At 34.2% G+C, this 23,669-nt stretch overlaps 5 protein-coding genes across 5 annotated transcripts; 4 read left to right on the forward strand and 1 right to left on the reverse strand.

Moving 5' to 3' along the window:
* Window positions 1–6,941: 6,941 nt before the first annotated feature.
* On the forward strand, window positions 6,942–8,414 carry LOC107486685 (uncharacterized). Its single transcript, XM_016107241.3, has 2 exons — window positions 6,942–7,192; window positions 7,597–8,414. The coding sequence occupies exons 1-2, from the start codon at window positions 7,045–7,047 to the stop codon at window positions 8,256–8,258; spliced, it is 810 nt and encodes a 269-aa protein (XP_015962727.1). The 5' UTR covers window positions 6,942–7,044; the 3' UTR covers window positions 8,259–8,414.
* Window positions 8,415–8,457: 43 nt separating this feature from the next.
* Window positions 8,458–10,648, forward strand: LOC107486684 (probable mitochondrial saccharopine dehydrogenase-like oxidoreductase At5g39410). The gene is made up of 2 exons (XM_016107240.3): window positions 8,458–9,264; window positions 9,789–10,648. Exons 1-2 carry the CDS (start codon window positions 8,596–8,598, stop codon window positions 10,479–10,481), a joined length of 1,362 nt encoding a protein of 453 aa, XP_015962726.1. The 5' UTR covers window positions 8,458–8,595; the 3' UTR covers window positions 10,482–10,648.
* A 1,503-nt stretch (window positions 10,649–12,151) lies between these two features.
* On the reverse strand, window positions 12,152–13,910 carry LOC107486382 (pentatricopeptide repeat-containing protein At1g80880, mitochondrial). Its single transcript, XM_016106918.3, has 2 exons — window positions 13,405–13,910; window positions 12,152–13,313 (listed from the first exon to the last, which is right to left on the reverse strand). Exons 1-2 carry the CDS (start codon window positions 13,908–13,910, stop codon window positions 12,290–12,292), a joined length of 1,530 nt encoding a protein of 509 aa, XP_015962404.1. The 3' UTR covers window positions 12,152–12,289.
* A 3,637-nt stretch (window positions 13,911–17,547) lies between these two features.
* On the forward strand, window positions 17,548–20,935 carry LOC127739562 (uncharacterized). Its single transcript, XM_016107239.3, has 6 exons — window positions 17,548–17,897; window positions 18,423–18,659; window positions 19,101–19,239; window positions 19,452–19,513; window positions 19,838–19,976; window positions 20,410–20,935. Exons 1-6 carry the CDS (start codon window positions 17,638–17,640, stop codon window positions 20,536–20,538), a joined length of 966 nt encoding a protein of 321 aa, XP_015962725.1. The 5' UTR covers window positions 17,548–17,637; the 3' UTR covers window positions 20,539–20,935.
* Window positions 20,936–21,460: 525 nt separating this feature from the next.
* On the forward strand, window positions 21,461–23,404 carry LOC107486682 (30S ribosomal protein 2, chloroplastic). Its single transcript, XM_016107238.3, has 4 exons — window positions 21,461–21,963; window positions 22,555–22,656; window positions 22,758–23,063; window positions 23,150–23,404. Exons 1-4 carry the CDS (start codon window positions 21,538–21,540, stop codon window positions 23,204–23,206), a joined length of 891 nt encoding a protein of 296 aa, XP_015962724.1. The 5' UTR covers window positions 21,461–21,537; the 3' UTR covers window positions 23,207–23,404.
* Window positions 23,405–23,669: the final 265 nt, after the last annotated feature.

Consider the following 23,669-nt stretch of genomic DNA (forward strand, 5'->3'; position numbering starts at 1 on the left):
CCACTTTTTTAGATTTAATTTTCGATCGTACTCTAATTCATGAAATTTTTGTGCCATGCTAGAACACACAAAGATGTTGTGGGTATTTTCAATGGTTGGATGAAATAGAAGAGCAATGTGTGGAAGAAAAAGTTTCTTCAGAGAATAGCAACATGGTGGGCATAGCAGATCCAAAGAAGAAAAGCAAAATCAATTAGGAGGGTAGTGATGACCGAAAAAGGGATAGCATGATGATGGTGCTTTCTGTGGTGAATGACATGAAGGAGCAGCTGAAGAGGGTTGAGTTGTTGTTGATTGTTATATGTATATTGTTTGGGTTAAATCTGGTTTTGAGTCTGCTTTGTTTGGTTAAGTAGGAAGACAATGGTTAAATTTAAGAGTTTAAGAATGAAATTTTGTTTCTTTGTAATGTTCTCCTAATTGTAATTGAGATGAATTAATGGATGCTATGTTATTAGTATTCTGTGACTGAGTTATTGTTGTTGAATTGTGAGCAAGCTATATATAAGATAGGTAAGCTATTAATGAAAAAATGGCATAAACAGAAGCTGTATAAAACACCTGTCTCATAGCATCAAATCATAATCTATAAGTATCCAGAGTAACATACCTCAAACCCAAAATAACACAAGACAGCCCCAAAAAAAATCTAACATGGCATAATGACACTTATATTCATAACAAGTACTACTAATCTAAGATGACAGTAACAAAATCACAAAAAACTTGGTTAACACTCAACATGCCATAATGTCATTTAGGTGCATAGTATCTACATCAGGTCCAACATGAAACTAAAAACAAAATGAAAATCCAAGAAAGTAAGGTCACTTCTTGTTGCTTGCTGAAGGCTTTGATGCTTGTGGTTCAGATTGCTTTTTCTTCTTCAAGGATGGGGAGGGCATGAAGCCTGTGAACCTGCTCTGTGTGGTTGGGCTCGCTGCTGTCATGGTTTCCTTAATCACACTTGGTGGCCTAGATGTGGCCTAGATGTTGGGCTTGAAAAGTGGACCTAACCAATGGACCTTGTGGCATTGACCCAGGCACACTACTTAGTCCTGCAACATTGGTTGGTGTGGCTGGGATCTGAGATTTAGACCCAGCATCATGCCTGACAACCCTAGGTTGAGCAGGGGGTGGTGGTGCAGCTGCAATATTTTATGTGGAAGTGGGAGGTGTTGTTGAGCTTGGTCTTGTTCCTCTTCGAGTGGTCCTGCCCCTGCTTCTTGTTGGTGGTATTGGTGGTGTTGGTGCTATTGGCCTTTCTGCTACTGGAGGTGCTGGTTCTGAGCTGGTTGCTGGTGTAGTGGCTGCATTAGGGGGTGCAGCAGTTGTTGTAGTAGACACATCAAGCTTAGTGTTCTGTATCAGTAGGGTCATTAGTTTAAAAAAAAGGACTTTCTCAGCTCCAGGTGCAACATTTTGGAAAGAATAAGGTTTGATAAAATACAATTGTTTACCTCATTAGGCTGACTTTCTGGTGGTTTTGAATGAGGTTTTCCTCATCTGCAACATGTGCAGCATGTGCAGCCTCCATGGTCTCCTCCCAGTTAGCTTCTTGCTCTCTAGCTTCATCCTCATCAATTCCTTCTTCTTGAGCTGCTGCTCCAGTTGATCTCTCAGGACAAGTTCTACTATTATGTCCAACCTTGCAGACAGGCAATAAATAACTTAAATCAGCATTCATTAAGTTTATGTATGATTGAATGATATATGTAAGTAGATAATAGAGAATAAATTTGTTTGACTTACTCTCTTGCAGGTTTGACATGTTATATGGCCATATCTTCTCTTGGCATTGTATTGGCTCCCAGAGTTTTGCTCGCTGCTGTCCTTCTTCCTTTTCTTTGAATGTCTGCTAATAGGCCTCTTGTATGGAGGAGGCAGACAAGGCAACCCTTCATAGTGCTCCCAATACTCTTGACTTGATATGCTGTTAATGTGAAACTGGTAAGTCCTGTTGTATGTCTCAATGGTGATCCATTTATTGATCCGTTTCACATTAGCCATTGCATCCTTGAACTCTTAATCAGTAGTTGCTTTTGCACATTGCCAGAATTCTCCCTTAAGTTCCTTATCCTTCTATCGCTTGTTCAGATTTCTCCATATATGCATACAACAAAATCTGTGTTTCACACCTAGCATCACATCCTGTAATGCTGATATCAATCCCTGAATTCATAGGTATATTCAGCAGTTAACATTAATACATTTAAGTTACTCAAGTAAGAATATAAGAGCACCAATGATTCGAAAAACAAATATGTTCAAAAACTTGCTTAATGTCCTGAAATTTTTATGTCATTTCCCGTAGCCATTTGCATTTTTTTTGTTGGCTTTCAAGATCTCTTAGACTGTTCGGTGGTTTTCCTTTAACTCAACATACATCTTTTGTCCAAGATTTTCCAACTTACAAGTATGCCAAATGCAATAAGTGATTTGATGCGTAGACGAGAGACAGAGAGAATGCATTTTGTGAGGCAATCCGTGCTCTGGATGCTACAGGTTAGCTGATTTAGTTGATTATATATCAAGCTTGCATCTCCAAACATTTCTCAATGTATTTATGCTGTTTTAATGAATTCTTAATAGTCCAGTATTGAAGTTGCACATAATGACTAGCTAACCAATACTTGTTCTCTAATCTGTTATAGGCTTTGGAGTGTTTAATCTGTTGCATTACCATTTTTTACATTTCCATAAGTTAGGCAGAATGAGATGTGCTTGGAATGACCATGGTTTTTAGCAAAAGAATCCTTAACTCTTGTTGAACAGTGGCTAGGTTTTATGAAGAAGTGTGCTATTCAACTGTTGATAGTAAGACATTTGTTTGGTTAATTGTAGAAAATAGACAATATATCCCAAAAAAAATACAAAATAGAATCATGATGTTTATCTAGTCTCTCATTCTTTACATATCCTCACCAAAATTGTCCTAATTTTAATAATAATAATAGGAAAAAAAAAGAGAATCTTTTCACACTACCAGTATTTAGCAATCTGAACTGCAACAATCTTATTGTGAACATTTCTAGTTTACAAGTTCTGATCTCTCAGACTTTATTTTGATGATGCTGAACATTTATTTCTTAATAGATTTCCCTGCAAATAGCATCCGGGACTACCTTTTGCCTGCTATACAGAACCTCTTGAAAGACGTGGAGGCACTGAATCCAGCCCACAAAGAAGCTCTTGAAATTATTATGAAGGAAAGATCAGGGGGAACCTTTTATTCCATCAATAAGGTGATGGCCGGCGCTCATCTTGCATTTCCGGCATCAGTCAGCAACATCTTCGGTGAGGGTGGGTTGCTTGGAAAGAAAGATACCACTACTGATCGGTCATCAGAAGCTGCTTCGTCGCCAAATACTGGTGCACCTTCACCAGCAGAGGACACTAGATTCAGGCGCATCATGCTCGGAAACTCCGGTGACATGCTTCGTGGCAAGGGAAAAGCCCAAGAGGATGGTCAAAAACAATAAGATGCATGTACTTCATCGTGATTCTCATACATCAGGTGAAGGTTGCTTTTGTTTAATTTATTAAGTATACAACCACCAAGACAAGCCCACTTGTTGGGTTCTAAAGTTTCTCATACAAATTAGACAGTTCTTTAAACTAAAATATTCATGTAGTTTTATCTATTAGTTTAAGATTTTGTATGATTTATATATCTTATCTTCTGTAGAGGAGACGGTAAGGGTTGTATTGTAACAATACAATCTAGATGATTATATTAAGTTTATTTAAAGAACATTTGTTTTTCATCATGATCATACATATGAAATTTAGAGGTTAATTAAATTTTCTCATTTCACCGTACAAATTAACCACTCTATCTTCTACTACTCCACCTAATCTTTTCTAAAATTTAGTATTAAATTTCAATTAACCTAATTCGCCAAGCTGGATTTCATAATACAAGCAACTCTTTAAGGTTATTTTATTATTATTATTATTATCATCATCACAAGACTATCACAAGACTATCACAAGAAAAAGATACAGAGACAGATGGCCAGGTAGATATGAGAAATTGAGAATGTGCAGAAAGGCTAATTTTTTTTATATTGATTAAATATATGTGTAATACATTGTTATTGAAAAATTAGGTGTTTTTTTTATATGATGTTTTATTTAAATCGGACGGTCCGATTTGTTTGATGAAAAAATAAATTACAAATCGGAGGGTCCGATTTACTTGAAGTAAAAGTTAAATTCCAAATCGAAGGGTCCGATTTGTATTTTTTATTTTTTTATTTGTTAAAATAAAAATCGGACGGTCCGATTTTAACATTAATTTTTTTTATTTTCGAAATCACAAATCGGACCGTCCGATTTGTGATTGTTTGTTTAAAAAACAAAACAATGCAAACAAATCGGTGCCTCCGATTTGTGTCATTCCATAGCCAAATAAAGCACTTCTCTTCTCACACCCTATTGTCATACACATTTCTTTCTCCCGCACAAAAAATCAAAAGCGCAGAAAACAATGTATGTATGTATGTATGTAGGTATTATTATGTTTATTATTTCTTCATTGATTCATGGATCCTTGCTGAGTAATAATGTTTATTATTTCTTCATTGATGTCTTGTCAATTTCGATTCGATTCCAAAATATATAGAATTTGAAGTGTGTTTATGACTTTATGTACGTGTTTGCTAGCTTGCATGCTCCTTCAACAACTCGAAAATAATGACACTTTTTTTTTTCAATATTCATTATGAAGGATGCTAAATGACCAATAAAATTTATCTAAATTGGTACAAGTTTCTAAGACACTTTGCTTGAACCCTTTAAGTCTCTAAGTAGTGTGTGGAAAGAAAGGTCAATTTATCATTTTTTCGATATTTTTCACAGTGACTACACAATAATGTAAAATATGGTAAACATTTATATGCATTTGTTTTAATATGAAGTTAAAATTGAGAACTACTAAATAATAATTTAATTCAACTAGATATTTTTTAAAAATTATATAATATTTAGTCTTTTATTATAATAATTAAAAAAATAAATACATCTAAAAATTGTGAACAGATTTAATATTCTTTTAAAATTAAATACATATTTAAAATACAAACTAAATAAAACTAAATTTTAAATTTTTGTTTCAAATTTAATATATTTAATTATTAATATATTATAATTTAAATACACATCCAAAAATCAAATTATTCAAAATTCAAAATTTTAATTTTAAAATTCTAAAATAAATCTTAAACCATATAATTATTAACTAAGCCCATTCAAAATCCTGTATAAGTAGAGAAGTCACATTTACCCCAAGTGCAAAATTCAGAGACTCACATCCAAAACTCAAAGGCACACTTTGAAAATGCAGAGGAGTCATCCTCCGTCGTGCCACCTTCCTCCTCCACGCCGTTTCTCAGTCGGGCCGCCTTTCTCCTCCACGCCGAAAACACTCATCGGGTATTTGGATGTGGCTGTGTTGATAGTTTTTGTTTATTATTCTGCATAGTTTGTAGTGCTTTCTCTTCCTTATTTTGTTCTTTTTTTCTGTTAATAATTTCTGTTGGCTTTTTTTTCTCGATTAATGAAAGACATCATAATTTTGGATGTGTTTATATTGTTTTTGTTTTTTTCTGATTAATTAAAGTATAATTTTGGATATGTTTATATTTTTTTTAATCTTGTATAATTTTAAATTTGTTTTATGTGTTTTAGATGTTTTTATATTGTTGTTATTTTTTTAATTCTAGTTACTAAAAAATTTATAATTTTAGATGTGTTTAATTGGAGTCAGTTGAGCTTGTAATCAAACTGTTTTGGATGTGTAGATAATTTTTATTCACTATTCTGCATTATTTGTAGTGGTTTGTCTCTTTTTTTTTTCTAATTAATGAAACACAACATAATTTTAGATGTGTTTATATTATTTTTTATTTTTCTTTCGATTAATAAAAGGTAACATAATTTTGGATGTGTTTATGTTGTTCTTATTTTATTTTTTTTTCTGAATAATCAAAGGCAACACAATTTTAAATGTGTTTGTGTTTAATTGGACCGGCCGAGTTTATAATGATATTCTAATTTTGGATGTATAGATAAAATACTTACATGAATTTTTTTTTATTTGAAGCAAAGAATTTTGCTATATGAGAGAATAAGATAGTCTCTGCGAAAGAGAGATAAAGAGTGTGAACGAGAGATCGGTGATGATGCTGTTAGAAGAGAGGGAGAAAATAAAGGAAATACTTTATTATAGTGATAAGAAGTTAGAGATTTTTTAGTTGATAAAATTTAAAATAAGAGTGATTTTTTAAAAATAAAAAATATAATTAATTAAAAAATTAAAATAATAAAATATTAAATTTTAAAAATTGACCAAACACTAATTTGTGTTGTATAAATAATATTTTTCATAATAATTTAGTCAAATCTCTTAAATATCTAACAATTTTTAATTATTAATTTTGTATGAAAATAACTGCATGCGAATTTTTTTTATAATAATCTAGATGACAAAATTCAATATTTATAGTCAAACTTTAAATCATTTAAATTGAAAAAGTGATCAATTCAGTCAAATTTTGGTAGTTAAACACTTAAATTTTGTAACTGGCCAATTAAGGATTAATCATTTAAAATTTAACAATACTACTAGTGCTGATTAAGCTTCTTTCCTTTAGCTGTTAATGCCACGTATACTCCTCTACAATCTCGAACATCCACAACTTGGAAACCTTTTCAATGTTGGAAGTTATGGCATAATAGTAATAGATAAGTGGCATAGAGCTTGACACATAATGCACAAAAAGGTAAAGGTTTTTGTCCATCCAAAACCAACCAATAAAAGCACCGGGAAGCACTATGGTTTTTGTCCTCTTATGTGGCCTTTTGTTAAAGTATATCCATTGGCCCATACTTCCAAGACACACAAATTGGATGAGCTGCAAAGTACAAAAACTATACGCTATATGTGGTGCACATTAATCCTTATTCCACCATTTATACACTTTTTTCCATCAAACTGTTCCCATTGTTCTTTACCCTTTATTTTGAAGGATCTCAGTTAACATGGAAGCTAGTTTGCTCGCCAACAATTCCTTCACCAAATCCACAGAACAACTGATTCCCACAATCAGAGCCGGATCTTTAGCATTCTCCAAGAGATCTTCTCAACAACTCTGGTGCAGAAAAGTTAGAGTTCCTTATCATATATCATGTAAGTTGTTCACTTTCTAGTTTCTACTAAAGTCTACACTATGAAGTATGTTTTCATATCTACCTTCTCGTACATGATTTTTTGTTAAAAAATTATTCAATGAATTAATATATGAAAGTACTTCAATCTTTGATGTGAAAATTTCTTTACTATTTACATGTATATATTAGTTATTGTTAAAAAATATCTAGCACGAATGAGTTTAGAATTTAAGGCAGAGTAGTATGCAGATTATACAATATCATATATCATATATATGCTTAGCCCATTTTAATAACTATTAGCAGATATAAAAAAATAATTTTATAGTAAAAATTTAACTAATATTGACTAATTATAAATTAATTTTTAATTTTATATATAATTATGATGTATCAAAATTTAAAACGAAATAATCTTTGTAGGCTGCCACTCATCATCATCACCATTAGATGATGACAAACCTACACTGAGCGGTGACTGGAGGGCCTTCAGGGCAAAGCTTGTGGTTGGAGGAGTGCAGTTACTAAGGACTGATGAAGCCTCTTCAATGGCTGATCCAGACACTGTTGTGGATCAGCCTCCACTAATAACCATTGGTGATAAATGGGCCCACAAAATCCATGAGCCTGAAAAGGGTTGCTTACTCATTGCCACTGAAAAGCTTGATGGGGTCCACATATTTGAACGGACGGTGATCCTTCTTTTGTCAACTGGGCCATTAGGCCCATCAGGGATCATACTCAACAGACCATCATTGATGTCCATCAAGGAGACAAGATCAACAGCTCTGGATGTGGAGGGCACATTCTCTAATAGTCCATTGTTCTTTGGGTTGTATTATGGTGGAAAAGAGAGTGTGGGTTGTGCTGCTGAAATGGTGAAGAGGAATGTTGTTGGGCTTGGAGATTTTAGGTTCTTTGATGGGTATTGTGGTTGGGATAAAGAGCAATTGAAGGATGAGATTAGGGCTGGGTATTGGACTGTAGCTGCATGCAGCCCAAGTGTGGTTGGGTTGGCGAGTGTTGGAAGTATTGGGCTTTGGAATGAGGTCCTTGGACTTATGGGTAAAAGGAAGGTCAAATGAGTAACACGTGTCCCACGTGCCAAACAGATGGAAAAACTTTCAAGCAAGCGGTGTGTGATTCAACGACATTCATACAAAATGAAAAAGGCTTGTAAATTGAAATGTTGCTCCTTACTTTTGTACTTAGTTGGTTTACGAATTGAGAAATGATTTCAATCCAATGTTTAACTTCATTATTATATTAGGATTCTTTTGAAAATACAATGAATAATCATTTAAATATTTTTCCATTTAAAAGTGTAACACTTTGTTGAGGCTTCAGAGTTGATATATAACATAAGTAAAAATCGCAGCACAACACATCAACTTGTCTTCCTTCCTTCCATAACCCTGAACCATGGAAGCAATGAATAAACCTCGATACGACGCCGTAATCCTAGGCGCCTCAGGATTTACAGGCAAATACGTAGTCCGTGAAGCCCTCAAGTTCCTCAACGTCCCATCCTCGCCACTCAAATCCATCGCACTTGCGGGCCGAAACCCATCTAAACTCTCCCAGGCCCTCCAATGGGCCATCGGGCCCAACAAAGGTCCACCTCCCGATATCCCCATCCTAACCGCCGACACCTCCGACCCCTCCTCCCTCGCCGCAATCTGCTCCCAAACCTCCATCCTCCTCAACTGCGTCGGCCCCTTCCGCCTCCACGGGGACCCCGTCGTCGCTGCCTGCGCCGCCGCTGGATGTGACTACTTGGACATCTCCGGCGAGCCGGAGTTCATGGAGCGGATGGAGGTGAAGTACCACGACAGGGCTGCAGAATCGGGGGCGCTGGTGGTGTCGGCGTGCGGGTTCGATTCGGTGCCGGCGGAGCTAGGGTTGATGTTCAATTCGAGGCACTGGGTGGCGCCGGCGGTGGTGAACAGCGTGGAGGCGTACGTCAGCCTGGAATCGGAGAAGAGGATCGTCGGGAACTTCGCCACGTACGAGTCGGCGGTTCTCGGTGTTGCGAACGCGAAGCAGTTGCAGCAGCTGAGAAGGTCAAGGCCAAGAAGAGCTAGGCCTGCGGTAAGTCCAAGCTTGCATTTCAATTCTCTTTAGCTTTTCTTGCTCTCTGTATTTTTTTGTTGTCATTATAAAAATAAATATATGAAGAAAGTTACTATTGTAATAGTAGATAGGGTTGAAGTGAGTCAAATACTCAAATTAGCTCATGTGCTGGTTCAGACATGGTTGATTATAAGGTTGATAACTTGAGCTTGATCCAAGGATTCTAGGCTTCTAGCTCTCTGAGTTTTGTTATATTCAATTCATTAGTTTCATTAGCTGATTGATATTTCATATCTTATCCAAAAAAATAAGGTACACTAATATTAGAGAAGATAACTGTAATTTCTTATAGTGGATCAAGCTAGAAATAGGTTCGTTAGGTATGACAGATTGTCTCCTCATGATGTGAGAAAATTGCTCATATGAGTTTTGTGTTTGCTTTTACAAATAAACAAGTGTTGTGTGCAATCCTTCTCTGCCATTTTTGCATAGGTTTTGTTAGTGTCTTTTTTTTTTGTCAAGCTGCATTTTCATGCTTGTAGATTGCTGGCCCTCCTCCTTCCAAAGGATCAACTATAGAACACCAGAAGAAAGTTGGCCTTTGGGCAGTAAAGCTACCTTCAGCAGATGCAATAGTTGTCCGAAGAACTCTGTCCACTCTAACAGAAAACCCCGGTGGTCTCCAGGGCATGAATGAGAGCGCCGATGCGGTCGCAAAAAGGGAAGCCTTCTGGTCATGCGTGAAGCCAGCTCACTTTGGTGTGAAGATAGGCTCAAAATCTCTATTGGGCATACTCCGGATCATCATGGTGGGCATATTCATTGGCCTCTTAGGTAACACTGGTTTCGGAAGGTGGCTTCTCTTGACGTTTCCCTCGGTCTTCTCTCTCGGTTGGTTCCGCAAGAAGGGTCCCTCAGAAGAGGAGGTGGAAAGTGCATCATTCAAGATGTGGTTTGTTGGAAAAGGTTTCAGCAATGAGAGTAATGCTTCACAGGGAAACACAAAACCAGACATGGAGGTAATAACAAGAGTATCTGGACCTGAGATTGGGTACGTAACCACACCAATAATTCTTGTTCAGTGTGCTCTCATAGTTCTCAGCCAAAGGAACAACCTACCAAAAGGAGGAGTTTATCCTCCAGGGATTGTGTTTGGTCCAACTGATCTTCAAGAAAAACTTGAGAAAAATGGAATGTCTTTTGATGTCATCTCAAAAAGCAGCATGTCTTCCTGACTTTTTTAGTTTCATAGTTTGCTCTTAATATGGAGAAATAAAATGTGCATAATACTGTTGTTTTACCAAGTTCTGCTTTAGATGTTTTATATTTTAGCAACTTAATACAAGACTAATTCCTTTGGCTAATTTTTGCCTGTGGGAGTGAGATGAGTCATATACTCAAACATTATGATTTTTGGTATTTTTTAAAACTGTGGAAGGTACACAAATTAGAGAGGGTCCAATTTCTGTACCTCAAATTTCTTAATCTTTTTGAAATTGACGGTCTAATTTCAGAAATTGACGGTTCAATTTCAGAAATTGGAGGGTTCGATTTTTTTACCCTAAGTTAAATGGTGCCACATTTGAGATTAACATCCCAATAGTCCGTAATCTAGAAAAAACCTCTTTGTCAACCTAATATCAAACAGTAAATGTCGGCAAACAGTAAAAGCGAACAGTAAATGTCGGCAAACAGTAACCAAATAGTAATTACTGTCGGCAAATAGTAACCAAATAGTAATCATTTGGGGTCTATAAATACCAAAGGCCCAATTCATTCCAAGGCATCAAAAACTTGAAAGCTCAAAAGCTCTCTCTATTTCTATATCTTCTTACTTCATAAATTCTCCAAATATTTGTAATCATCTTTAAGATTGTATCAACTTTACAAGCAATAATTGTAAGCTTATAGAGATGAACTTGTACTATTATTGCTTGTAAAGTTGATACAATCTTAAAGATGATTACAAATATTTGGAGAATTTATGAAGTAAGAAGATATAGAAATAGAGAGAGCTTTTGAGCTTTCAAGTTTTTGATGCCTTGGAATGAATTGGGCCTTTGGTATTTATAGACCCCAAATGATTACTATTTGGTTACTATTTGCCGACAGTACTGTTTTCTTTTACTGTTTGCCGACATTTACTATTTTGCCGGCATTTACTGTTTGCTTTTACTGTTTGTTGACATTTACTGTTTCCTTTTTTTTTACAGAAATCATTTTCTTTTTAACTGGGCTTTTTACCTTGAGCTCATATACTTGTTCTTATTGTTATTACATTTCAAAAGGTCTTGATAATCTTGAAAATAATGATTTCTGTAAACAAAAAGGCAAACAGTAAATATCGGCAAACAGTAAAAGCGAACAGTAAATGTCGGCAAAACAGTAAATATCGACAAACAATACTGTCGACAAATAATAACCAAATAGTAATCATTTGGGGTCTATAAATACGAAAGACCTCATTCATTCCATGACATCAAAAACTTGAAAGCTCAAAAGTTCTCTCTACTTCTATATCTTTTTAATATATATATTATTGTTATTAGATGTGTTTATTCAACTCTATTATTAGTTTATTGAAGAGTACACAATTAGAGTGTATATACATCTTATAAAGTAACGCTGGTTGACACAAAAAAGGAAAGAAATGAACCCAAATATCCATCACCCTGTTAATATTGAGTCATCAACACCCGTATATATCATATCACAGTGCTCTTGAACGAGGTGCAATTTTCAATCCTGAATAATGCTTTTGTAAATCAGAGTATTGCTATTTAAGCTCTAAATGCAAAACAAGTTTTTCATCCAAAAAATGTTTTTGTATTTAATTTATTAACTATTTAGATGAAAGTTTCATTATTTCTTTAAGGGAAAAACGGAAAAAAAAGAAGATAAAAAATAAAAAAATAGGGGGAAAAATGGTATTAAAGGGTCACACTAAAAGCTGTAGTATTCAGTATTTACAATGGTAAAATGTGGAGATAAATATTTAGAGCTTGGTACTTCTTTCTTGGCTGGTTTTTATGATATTTCCATTTCATCTTATTGCTCTCAGAATTCCCCCACTTTTATCACTATTAACCCTTGTAGTTTTAGTATTCTTTGGCTTATCACCAAGATCAAGTGCTTCATTCTCAAAAAGCTTATTAAGCTTTGGATCTTGCAAACATCCTTTTGAAATCATCTCCTCATAGAAATCCCTTGCCTTGATGAACCACCTACACTTTACAAGCCCCTCTACCATTGTTCTGTAATGCATACAATTTGGCACCACACCATATACCACCATTTCCATCCATATTTTCAGCGCATTTACCGGTTGCTTCAACTTGAAGAACTTTGCCAGAATTAAAAGAAAGGAATCCTCATTTGGACTCAATCCAGAACCTTTCATCCTGCTCAGAAATTCTAATGTTCCTTGATAATCCGTTCCCTCAAAAAATGCATGGTAGGTCTCAATGGTTGGACTGACTTTCTCTTTCACCATTTCGTTTAATATAATTCTTGCCTCTGCTAACTTTCCAGCTTCACAAAGAGGTTGTATCATGGAATTAAAGGTGGCAGAGTTTGGCTGCAAACCTTCTTCTTTCAACCTATCTACAAACTTTACAGCTTCCTTCAGGCAATTTTCGCGAGTTAAAACATATACCAATGAATTGTAAACCATTATCCCAGGAATCCACCCCCTCTTCTTCATCTGATCATAGAGCCTAAGAGAGTCAAAAAGATTCCCAGTTTTTGAAAAGCAGGAAATCATGTGGCTATATGAAACACCATCTGGAGTAATGCAGTAGTTTGACATTTCTCTCCAAACTCTTTTTGCTTCAAAAACATCACATGTTATGTTACACCATCCATTAAGAATAATGTTAAAGCTCTCAGTTTCAAGTGGGAAGAGTTTCTTATTTACAAGCATAAACTCTTCAGCCTCTTCAACATTCCCATGTCTGCAAAGAGCATTCAAGAGAGAATGGAATGCTTCCTGATCAGGAGTCAATCTGAATTTCTCCATAAAGTTGAATGTTTGAATGGCCTTGCCTGAGTTATTAGCAGCTGCATATCTGATTGGAAGCAAAACAAAAAAAAATTGAAAAAGCCTCAGCTACAAGCTAATCAAATCATTAAGAAGATGAATTAACATTACACCTATACCTGTCAATCATAATAAGCATAGCAAGACGTGTGGAGAGAGAAGAGCGTTGCATATCTCGAATGATGCACCAAGCAGGGGAGAATTTTGAATGAGTTCCCAGAACCCATATCATCAAGTTGCAAACTTTCTCATCAAAGCAATGAAATTTACCGCCCCAATTGAAGGCAACAAGTGCAGGCTTCCATTGTTCCCTCAACGCCCAAATTGCACAGCATATCAAATCCTTACTTGCTTCGAAACCTGAGTGGTCAAGATGGGTGGCTGCCTCTGCTTGCGACGAAAAGGTGGCGACCTTTTTGAGCAACTCGAGGAATTGAGGCGGAGGCGGATGTTGTGGGCCATCCAAGTAGAAGCCGAATGGCGCGGGAGGTGGAGGAAGAGGAGGAGGAGGGGGGCATTGAGAGTGAGAAAGGGAGGGCGATGAAAGTGTTTGATGAAATGCCTGAGAGAGTAACACGTTATTTGCTATTCGCTTTAACTGGGAAGCTTTTAGACGCAAAGCCATATTGCGGCTGAGTTGTTCAAGAGTCCTTTTTAACTTTTGAGTCCCCTTAGCTCTTAACCCACTTGTGCTTTACAAGTTGCATTAGTAAAATCTATGATTAACCTAACTATAAGGGTAGTGCTACGGTGCTGATAGTAATTTTTTTCAATACATGATGAAATGAAGTGGCAAGAAAGAACGGTGGACGTGTGGTTCACCTGTAGCTACAATTGGGGACAACAGCTGATACACAACAGATGGGTCATAATCATCTGTCAGTTGAAAAAAAAATAGTTGGTGAGGTTTTCAGATGATAATAATAATAATAATAATAATCTTACATATATATATAAAAGACAACTACGAATTTATTTATAAACCCTAAATACAAATTTTATTTTAATAATACATTAAAAATTAAAATACATTAAAAAATTTTAATATATGAATTAAAAGAAAAATTTAGTTATAACAAATTTTTTATTTTAATTTATATTAATTTATTATGTATGTATTCAATTTATTATATATATATTGTACATAATAAATCGAAATTCGATTTATATGTAAATACCTAAAAATTGAGTTTACCTGATTCGATTTATATAGATCTATTTAGGACATATATAAAACTAATTTCTATTTAAGACATCCGTATAATTTTAGTCTCCAATCAATTTATTAACATAAATTATCGTTATTTTTAAATCCAATATATATATTTTAGTTTTATTTTCTCATAAATTTACTATTTCTTTTTTAACTTTTAATGATTCATTAATTACTTTGTATTTACTGCGGTCTTCAAATTTTTTATAAAAAATAAAAAATCAAAATCATCAAATTACAAAATACTAACAATAATTATTTTTTCTTTTTAATTCTTGAATATAATTTTACTTTACTTAAGATAGTATATTTAATACAAAAAATAAAGCATACCAAATAATAATATTTTAATTCCTGAATATAAATTAATTCTTTATTAACATGAAAAATTAAAATCTAAAAATAAAAAATATCATTATTAGCATGGACAATAACAATGCAATATTCAAAATTAAAATATTATCTGGTATGCTTTATTTTTTTGTATTAAATATACTATCTTAAGTAAAGTAAAATTATATTCAAGAATTAAAAAAGAAAAATAATTATTGTTTTAAGTAAAATAAAATTATATTCAAGAATTAAAAAGGAAAAGTAATTATTGTTAGTATTTTGTAATTTGATGATTTTGATTTTTTATTTTTTATAAAAAATTTGAAGACTGCATTAAATACAAAGTAATTAATGAATCATTAAAAATTAAAAAGAATAATAAATTTATGAGAAAATAAAACTAATATATATATATATATTGGATTTAAAAATAATGATAATTTATGTTAATAAATTGATTGGAGACTAAAATTACACCGATGTCTTAAATAGAAATTAGTTTCATATATCTTCTAAATAGATCTATATAAATCGAATCAGACAAACTCAATTTTTAGGTATTTACATATAAATCAAATTTCGATTTATTATGTACAAAATATATATAGTAAATTGAATACATACATAATAAATTAGTATAAATTAAAATAAAAAATTTGTTATAACTAAATTTTTTTTTAATTCATATATTAAAATTTTTTAATGTATTTTAATTTTTAATGTATTTATTAAAATAAAATTTGTATTTAGGGTTTATAAATGATTATTATTATTATTGTTATATTTATCATTACTTATTCTTCTTGTGAACTTTATATTCATGGCCCAATTTGAGTGTTATGTTCAAAAGAGCATTTCTTGATTCAGTATGGCCATACCCAAAAAAAACACAAGAGATTATCTCCTTTAACCATTAATTAATTTTTGAATGATGCATTAATTTATCCTGCAAACCTCACCAACTCTTTTTTTCCAACTGATGGATGATTGTGACCCATCTATTGTGCATCAGCTGTTGTCCACAATTGTGGCTACAGCTGAACCACGCGTCCACCATTACTTCTTGCCACTTCATTTTATCATGTATTGAATAAAATTACTATCAGCACCATAGCACTACCCTTACATTGCTGCATAAATATGTAGTCTATTCTAAATTTCTAATCTTAGTGGTCAGGCTTCAATTTTTATTTTTTTCTATGATGCACGAACACTGACACAGATACGGGACACGACACGATACGGGACACGCCGACACGTGAATTTTAAAATCTTACATGACACGGGGAGACGCATACATATAAAATATAAAGTATTTTTTAGATAAAAATATTTTAATATTTTATTGATATTAAAATATAAATTAATTTTTTAAATTATTTTTGATATCTTATTTTAATTATATTAAGTATTTAAAATATTTTTATTTTAATAAATAATAATATATACTATATCTAAATTTATTTTAAGAATATATATTAAGAATATGACCGGACACGCTAACATGTGATAGTATTTAGGTGTGTCCAAGTGTGTCCGGAGAAGAATTTTTATTTTTTATTGAGACACGGTTTGAACACAACAGACACGAGTGTCGGACGAGTGTCGTGTACGAAATGTGTCTGACACGCGATAACTCAGTAAAGTATCCGTGCTTCATAGATTTTTTTTAACAGTGATCATGCTAAATCTGACTGTTTCACTCATCTAATATACCAAATTTTGTTGTAAAATAATGAGAGAAGAAAAGTAGATATAAAATTATAGACAAACGGAGAATTCTATTATTGATATTCTTTTATATGTGTATTTAATTATATTTAAGATTTTATAATATACTTTTAATAAAAATATGGTTATATAACATTTGTAATATCACTCAGAACAAGACATATTAACGCTTTCATTTGATAGAGTTTTGTGTTTGCTAGTAATGACTATTTATAAGACTTTTATGGTTGTGTATATTGAAAATTTAAGCATGGTTTGGTGATGACTCGAGCATGATTTCCAATAACTGAAAGTTTCAGTCACCAGCAATTTTAATCAAATTTAGTCATTATTCAGCCAGTACGTATTATTTCTTCTTAAATATATCAAGAGAATATGATAAAGTTTTACCTCTATTATTTATTTATTTTTTCAAATGTTAGTTGTTTACTTGTCCAAAATCTAAAAAAGTGCTGCTCCTAACACTACTGTTCCAATAATCAGTGAATCTAGTTATTTATAACACTTTGTGAATGTCTGTTAGGGATATATTTTTTCAAAATTTTACAAGAAAAAAATCTTATTAAGTAAAAAAATTATACAATCCATTTCTCAAATACATGATTTTGAAAATTTTTAAATTTTCATGCCTCGATAATACAAAAAAAATTATACAGCCATTTAATTATCTATTTTCATGTAAGTAAATTTTTTTCATAAAATAATTAATTTTTAAATTCATCATATTTTTTTGTTTTCCTTCTTATCCTTTCTTTTGGGCCCTTGGACCTCTACATTTACTAAAAAATGATATATCTTACAGACTTAAAATATTAGGCCCAAATTAAAATATTCAAAAGGTAGTATAATGGTTAGTTTATTAATCTTTTTAAATAAATATAAAATTTAAACCTCATGCAATAATTATTGTCTTGACAGACCGAAAAATATTATGGGAATAAAAAATATAAAAAAAATCCAAAAATCCTTTATCCTCACTCTAACCGAAGACTAGAACTGGAGTCTGGAACTGAGCAGCATCTCTGCAGAAACATAAACACAAACACGTTGTGTGCAGCCAAAAATCAAAACGCAAATGAGTGTTTGCAACTGCAAAACCCTTCTTCTGTGTTCCTCTCTCTCTTCCTTCAAATCCCAACGCACCACTCTTTCTCTCTCTTCTTCCCTCACCCGAAGATGCTTCGCTTCACTCCAAACCGCTCCTTCCATTGCAGACGACACTGTCAAACAACTCCTAACCAACCACGATGGTGTCTCCAGGCTCATGAAGATGGAGCGCAAGCCACTCCTCTTCCAAACCCAACGCGACCCTCGCTGGTTCCCTTACCTCGACAGGTACCTACCAATGCAACTAATAACAAGAGTTTGTATTCAATTTGTTAGTTACAGTTAGTTATGCTGTAGTTTTCATACTCTGCAATAAAGGATATAAGTAGTTAGTTAGAATCTGTTACGTGAACGAATAACAAGTTGTTTGGTGGATTAGTTACGAGTTATAAACAGATTTACCATTGATGCTATGCTGCCAGGAGTTGCTTTGATTTGTTGTGCTTTCTATATATGAAGAATGAAGAAGTTACAAGATACAATACCGTTTTAGTATAACATAAAAAAACACTGAAATAATTAACATATAATAGAATGTACTCATATGGTTGATTAATATAGAATTTTTGCTTATCGAGTTATTAAGATTCCGAAGAATTAGTGGACAATAATAATAGAATTAGAAGCATCCGGCATCAAACATATTGGTGACTAGTTTGAAGTATTTGTGCAGCCTAGTTCTCTAGGATGGTTATGGAGTAGGAAGTTTCATTTACTTCCATTTGGCGAGTAATGCTTTGAGTCTGTTAACAGGTTCAGCTGTGAAAATGGTTATGTGATAAGCAGTGGTGAGATCATTGATGCTGTTAGTCCGGTGATGTCGGAAGAGAGGAGGGAGAGGTTCAAGAATGTGGTTCAGAACAGGAGCTACTCAGTTTGTTTGGTGGTGGAAGGGCTCTGCGACTTTGGGAATGTTTCCGCTGCATTTCGATCTGCGGATGCACTTGGGGTGCAGTCTGTTCATGTGGTGTCTTGTGATGCCAACAAAAGGTGTTTGAGACTTATAAGAATGTGTTGAGGTGAAAAGGAAGAAAATGAGCTTGGTTTTTGTTTCTTGAATTTCACTATCATGCCTTGTTTTGAATTCATGCTGGTTTGAATTTTTTCATGATGGTTTTGTTATCCAAAAGAAAAAAAAAAAAAGAAAAGAGCTCAGATCATTCAGTCCCTTTTACTTGATTTTAGTTATTGAGACTGTTGATATGAAATGAACTTGAACTTGTTTTTGTTATTTCATATAGTGGCATTGCCCTACTTTTGTTATTTGTGCAGTGACAGGTATACGAAAAGGAGAAAAAAAATTTCACTGGTTTCAGCCAGTTCTACATTGAACTTACAAAACAGTTTGAGATAAAGACAGACCATGAATCATTATAGATGAAGTCTCAATTTGAAATATCTTGCCTGCTTAAGCCTTTACACCTGTTTCAGGTATAGAGATAATCGTCATGTGAGCATGGGTGCAGAAAAGTGGTTGGACATTGAATTGTGGGACTCTACGACGGAGTGCTTTAAGATGTTAAAATCACGTGGTTATCGAATCGCCACAACCCATTTAGGAATGGATACGGTATTGCTCTACTCTTCCTTTTCTGTTATAGTGCTATTTCATACTAGAGAAAGTGTGTACAACCAGTACTTGCATATTTGTTTCACTTGCATTTTGTAAGTGCTATTTTTCGGGGGACTTTACACTATCATTTGGGTCTTATTACTTTACATTCTGAACCAAAATTGTTCAGGATCTTCAGATGATTCACTGACATTTCTTGCTATATATAGGTTTCTATATATGACATGGACTGGTCTTGCCCAACTGCAATTGTAGTTGGGAATGAGAATAGGTAATTTCCTTCCTTTTTTTCTCTTGTTTTTTTAACTGACAGATGCCTTGTTAATGGAGTTGTTTGTGTTCAATTTGATGCTCAGCGCTTATATAGATATGCCATTGAACAAAAAAACTCCATAGTATTCTCTGAATGATGGAAAATCAACAAAAGATGCAACCATGAGTTTAATGTAGCTGTCATTTGTTCTAGATTACTAACTGAGTAATTAGGGAATCTCTGCTAATGTTCACACTGATTTTAAGTGTTAAAATAGTTGTTTTCTTCCTTGTGGCCACATTTTGTGCATACTCAACATTAGCTATGTTCTTATCATTATAGGGGCATTAGCGAGGAGGCTTTGGAGTTGTCAGATTTGCATTGCAGTATTCCGATGAACGGAATGGTAGACTCTTTTAATGTTTCGGTTGCTGCCGGAATCCTCATGCACCATGCCGTGTGTGATAGAATATCACGAATGGTATGATTTTAGTTATGTACTTTGTGTCTTATGTGGCACAAAACAATGAACTAATTGATCTGACATGTGTTATCTTTCTTTCTACCTAGATATTTAGTAAACCATTATGATTGATCTTATATCCTTTCCTCCCTTTATCTATAGAACAAAGATCAGCAATAATTTTACCAATTGAATTGGAAACTGTTGTATACGGGAAAAAAAAGAGATGGAAACTGTTGTTTGGTGTTCTGCTCTTCAATTTTGATAACTAAACTTGCAATCTTAGATAATTTGGTTCAAATTTATCATAGAATTGTTACTCACATGACAGTAACTGAAGGATGGTTTTGGTAAATCATCTGTGATTGTGCATCATTAAGATTTGTTATGGTTTGCCAGATCACAGTTGAGTACGTGTAGCACAAATCTAAATCCTTCATGATACTCGCAGGGCCATCATGGTGATCTGACAGAAGAAGAAAGACAAATTCTACTTGCAGAGTTTTCACTGCGCCATAGCAACAGTGCAATAAGCATCGTTCAAGATTATGCAAAGCGCAAGGTGGCAACATCGACCTAAAAGAAAAGGCAAAATTCTTCTGATTTTCATGTTTTCCCACCGAGACAGGCACATCCATGAAGCTAAACTGGTCCTTCCTGAATATGACTGATTCCCACAAACTAGAGTAACAACAGCAAGAAATTGCATTAGCTGATGAAGCATGATGCACAAGGCTGATTGAATAACATTTTAACAACATGGATCGTCATCAAGGCTTCTGTCTGTACTATAAAATCTGTGCTCAATGATGTGCTTAGGAATGAAATTATTGAATGAAACGTGCAAATGCAACTAATTGTAATATCTTCAGTTTTGGAGCATTATTACCGAGTCTAAAATACAAACTTTGACAGTTAATTCATTTCCTCAACTAAATTGTTATCTTTTGTAAGAAAAATCATCCAATTAGTCCACGATTACAGCATTTACTCGTTGAGTGTTTGGTAAATATTGTAATAAGAATCTTTTTAACTTATCTGAAGTTATATCTAAACTGTAATGCTTTAAAATATGGAATATATATGTTTTTAGGATTTAACTAATATCCTAAAGAAACTAGTTAAAGTGTGGAATGTAAAAATTTTGTAGTGGAAGGTTAAAATTTTCAAAATGTTTATTGTAGAAATATTAAAAGTTAGATAAACATTCTAAAATAGATAATCTTAATTAGTGTTTGAGAAGTGATAGAAAGAGAAGCAATCAGATAAGAAAACTTTGATGATTACTAAATACTTTAATCTCTTTAAGATAATGAAATAGCTTAATTTATTCCATTAGTGAAAGGTAGGGAAAAAAATATTCATGAGAGTAAAAAAGATGGAATTCTGACCCGTTTAACTGAGTCGGGTTTAACCCGAAATCTACTACACACATAACACACCACAAGTACACATGATGATACATACATACATACATACATACATGTTACGAGATATACATACATACATCATCATCACCTTAGCTTCCCTGAGACAGACACTCACCACCTTAAAGCGTTAGTCTTTGGGGGAAAAGAAAATGGCAGCCAGCACTACTTTCTCTCTCTGTTTTGCTGCTGCTGCTGCTGCTTCTTCTTCTTCTTGTTGTAATCATAATTCTAATCCTTTAACGCCATTGAATCAGAGGCCGAGGCCTTTGGGAATAGCGAATCGCTTCGTTTCGTCTTCCGTGGCTGCGCCTTTGTCTTCTGTGTGCTTCGGTGCTTCTGCTTCTGTATTCAGCTCCAAAGCTAGGATTTTCACGGCGTTAGCAGCGGTCGTCGATGAAGAGACGGCGGTTGCGGAACGGGAGCGTGGTTTGGCGGAAAATGATGGTTCCGACGAGGAAGAGCAGTGGAAGATGCCGAGAGCGACGGAGGTTTACGTCTGCAACCTTCCAAGGAGCTGTGACACCGAACAGCTACGTCAGATGTTCGAGCCTCACGGAACTATTCTATCCGCTGAGGTACCTTCATTGCTCAATTATTATTCATGTATTGTTTAATTTTCTTGTTCAACATTCTTTAATCTTAATTGAACTTTACTGTGCTGTCATGGAAGCGAAACCCTTTGATAATTGTTTCTCTGATTTATGCACAAGCTTTCTCACTATCAAGTTAACTAGTAAAATATCTGGAAATGTTGTCCTGAAAGCCCAAAACTTTATTTACTATATATTTGTGTGTGTGTTTGAAGAATTTCATAGCTTCTTCACTTTACTTGTTTCCAATCCATCATGAAATTAGCTACGTCCCTGTATGCAAATTGTATGTAAAGCGTTGATTATGCTGCACAGAGCCACAGATATAAATACGAGTATTGGATACCATAAAATATGATACGTGAATGAGTATAAAGCAATGTAGATTAAGTATAAGGTCACTTTCTCATATATAAAGCTATTGTTTAAACTTCTACAAAACATTTATAAGCAGCAGTATTTGATATCTATATGTGAGCAAAATTGAAGTATTTGTGCATAATAGGTTTTTATCATTCATTGTATGTCCAAAAGTGGCACTATGCCTTGTTCTCTTAGTTAATCAGTCTGCTGCAGGTTTGCCGGAATGCGGATACTGGTGAGAGTAGAGGATGTGCTTATGTGACATTGTCATCTGTTGCCTCAGCAAGAAATGCAGTCACTGCCTTGGATGGATCGGTTAGTTTGAAACTGCCTTCCACAGTCTATTTCATTTTCATCATTGTGCCATGCCTATAACATCTGAAGTCTTGTTTCTCATTCATTTTGGGCTACTCAAGGATGTTGGTGGACGGGAGATGCGGGTTAGATTCTCAGTTGAGATGAATCCCCAGAGGAGGAACCTTGAGACTGCGAATGCTTCACCAAAGAGAGTTGTATACTATGAAGCTCCTCATAAGTTGTACGTTGGGAATCTTGCTAGGGCAGTTAGACCTGAAGAGTTGAGACATCTTTTTAGCAAATTCGGCAATGTGGCTAGTGTAAGATTGTTGAAAGATCAGAAACAAGGGCGAACCCGAGTTTATGCGTTTCTCTCTTTCCTATCGGAGAAAGAACGTGATGCTGCATTGACCCTGAATGGAGCGGTAGGATATAGTTCTATCAACTTCTCAATGTTTTGTTTCCGATTTCACTTATTTGTATTGCCTATCATGTATGGTGTTTCTTGCAGGAACTTTGTGGTCGGACGTTGGTGGTTAGAGTGGGTATAGACAAGGGTGAAGCTTAACAGGAGGATCAGAATCTGCATAGAGATGGTTGCAATTTATCTGTTTATCGGTAACTATAATTACTTTTCTGTTTTCTTTGCACAATGTATTGAATCATTTTTCCCCCTCTATCATTATTGCATATAAAGTTTATGAATGGGTGATGTATTGAAAAAAGTTTTATGGCATGAGGTAACAGAACATCCCATTTAGATGTATGCTCTTTGCAAAATCGTCTAGTTTACTAATACTCCTTAGATGTTGAACACAACAAGATTGGATTTTATGCTAAAATTTGGTTTGATGATTACTTGAACAGATCAAGAAAAAAGATAGCACACACCCCCTTGGTCTATATATTAGTTTAAGCCGATACATGTTGATGGGGTGACTTTAAAGCAGCTTTTTTCTTTTTAATTTTGTTTGGGATTTCCTTCCGTTACTGCTTGATTTGTGTTTCCAGTCTGAATAAAGTTTTTTTTT

This window comes from Arachis duranensis, chromosome 4, assembly GCF_000817695.3.
Source record: "Arachis duranensis cultivar V14167 chromosome 4, aradu.V14167.gnm2.J7QH, whole genome shotgun sequence".
In the NCBI taxonomy this organism is placed as follows: Eukaryota; Viridiplantae; Streptophyta; class Magnoliopsida; order Fabales; family Fabaceae; genus Arachis; species Arachis duranensis.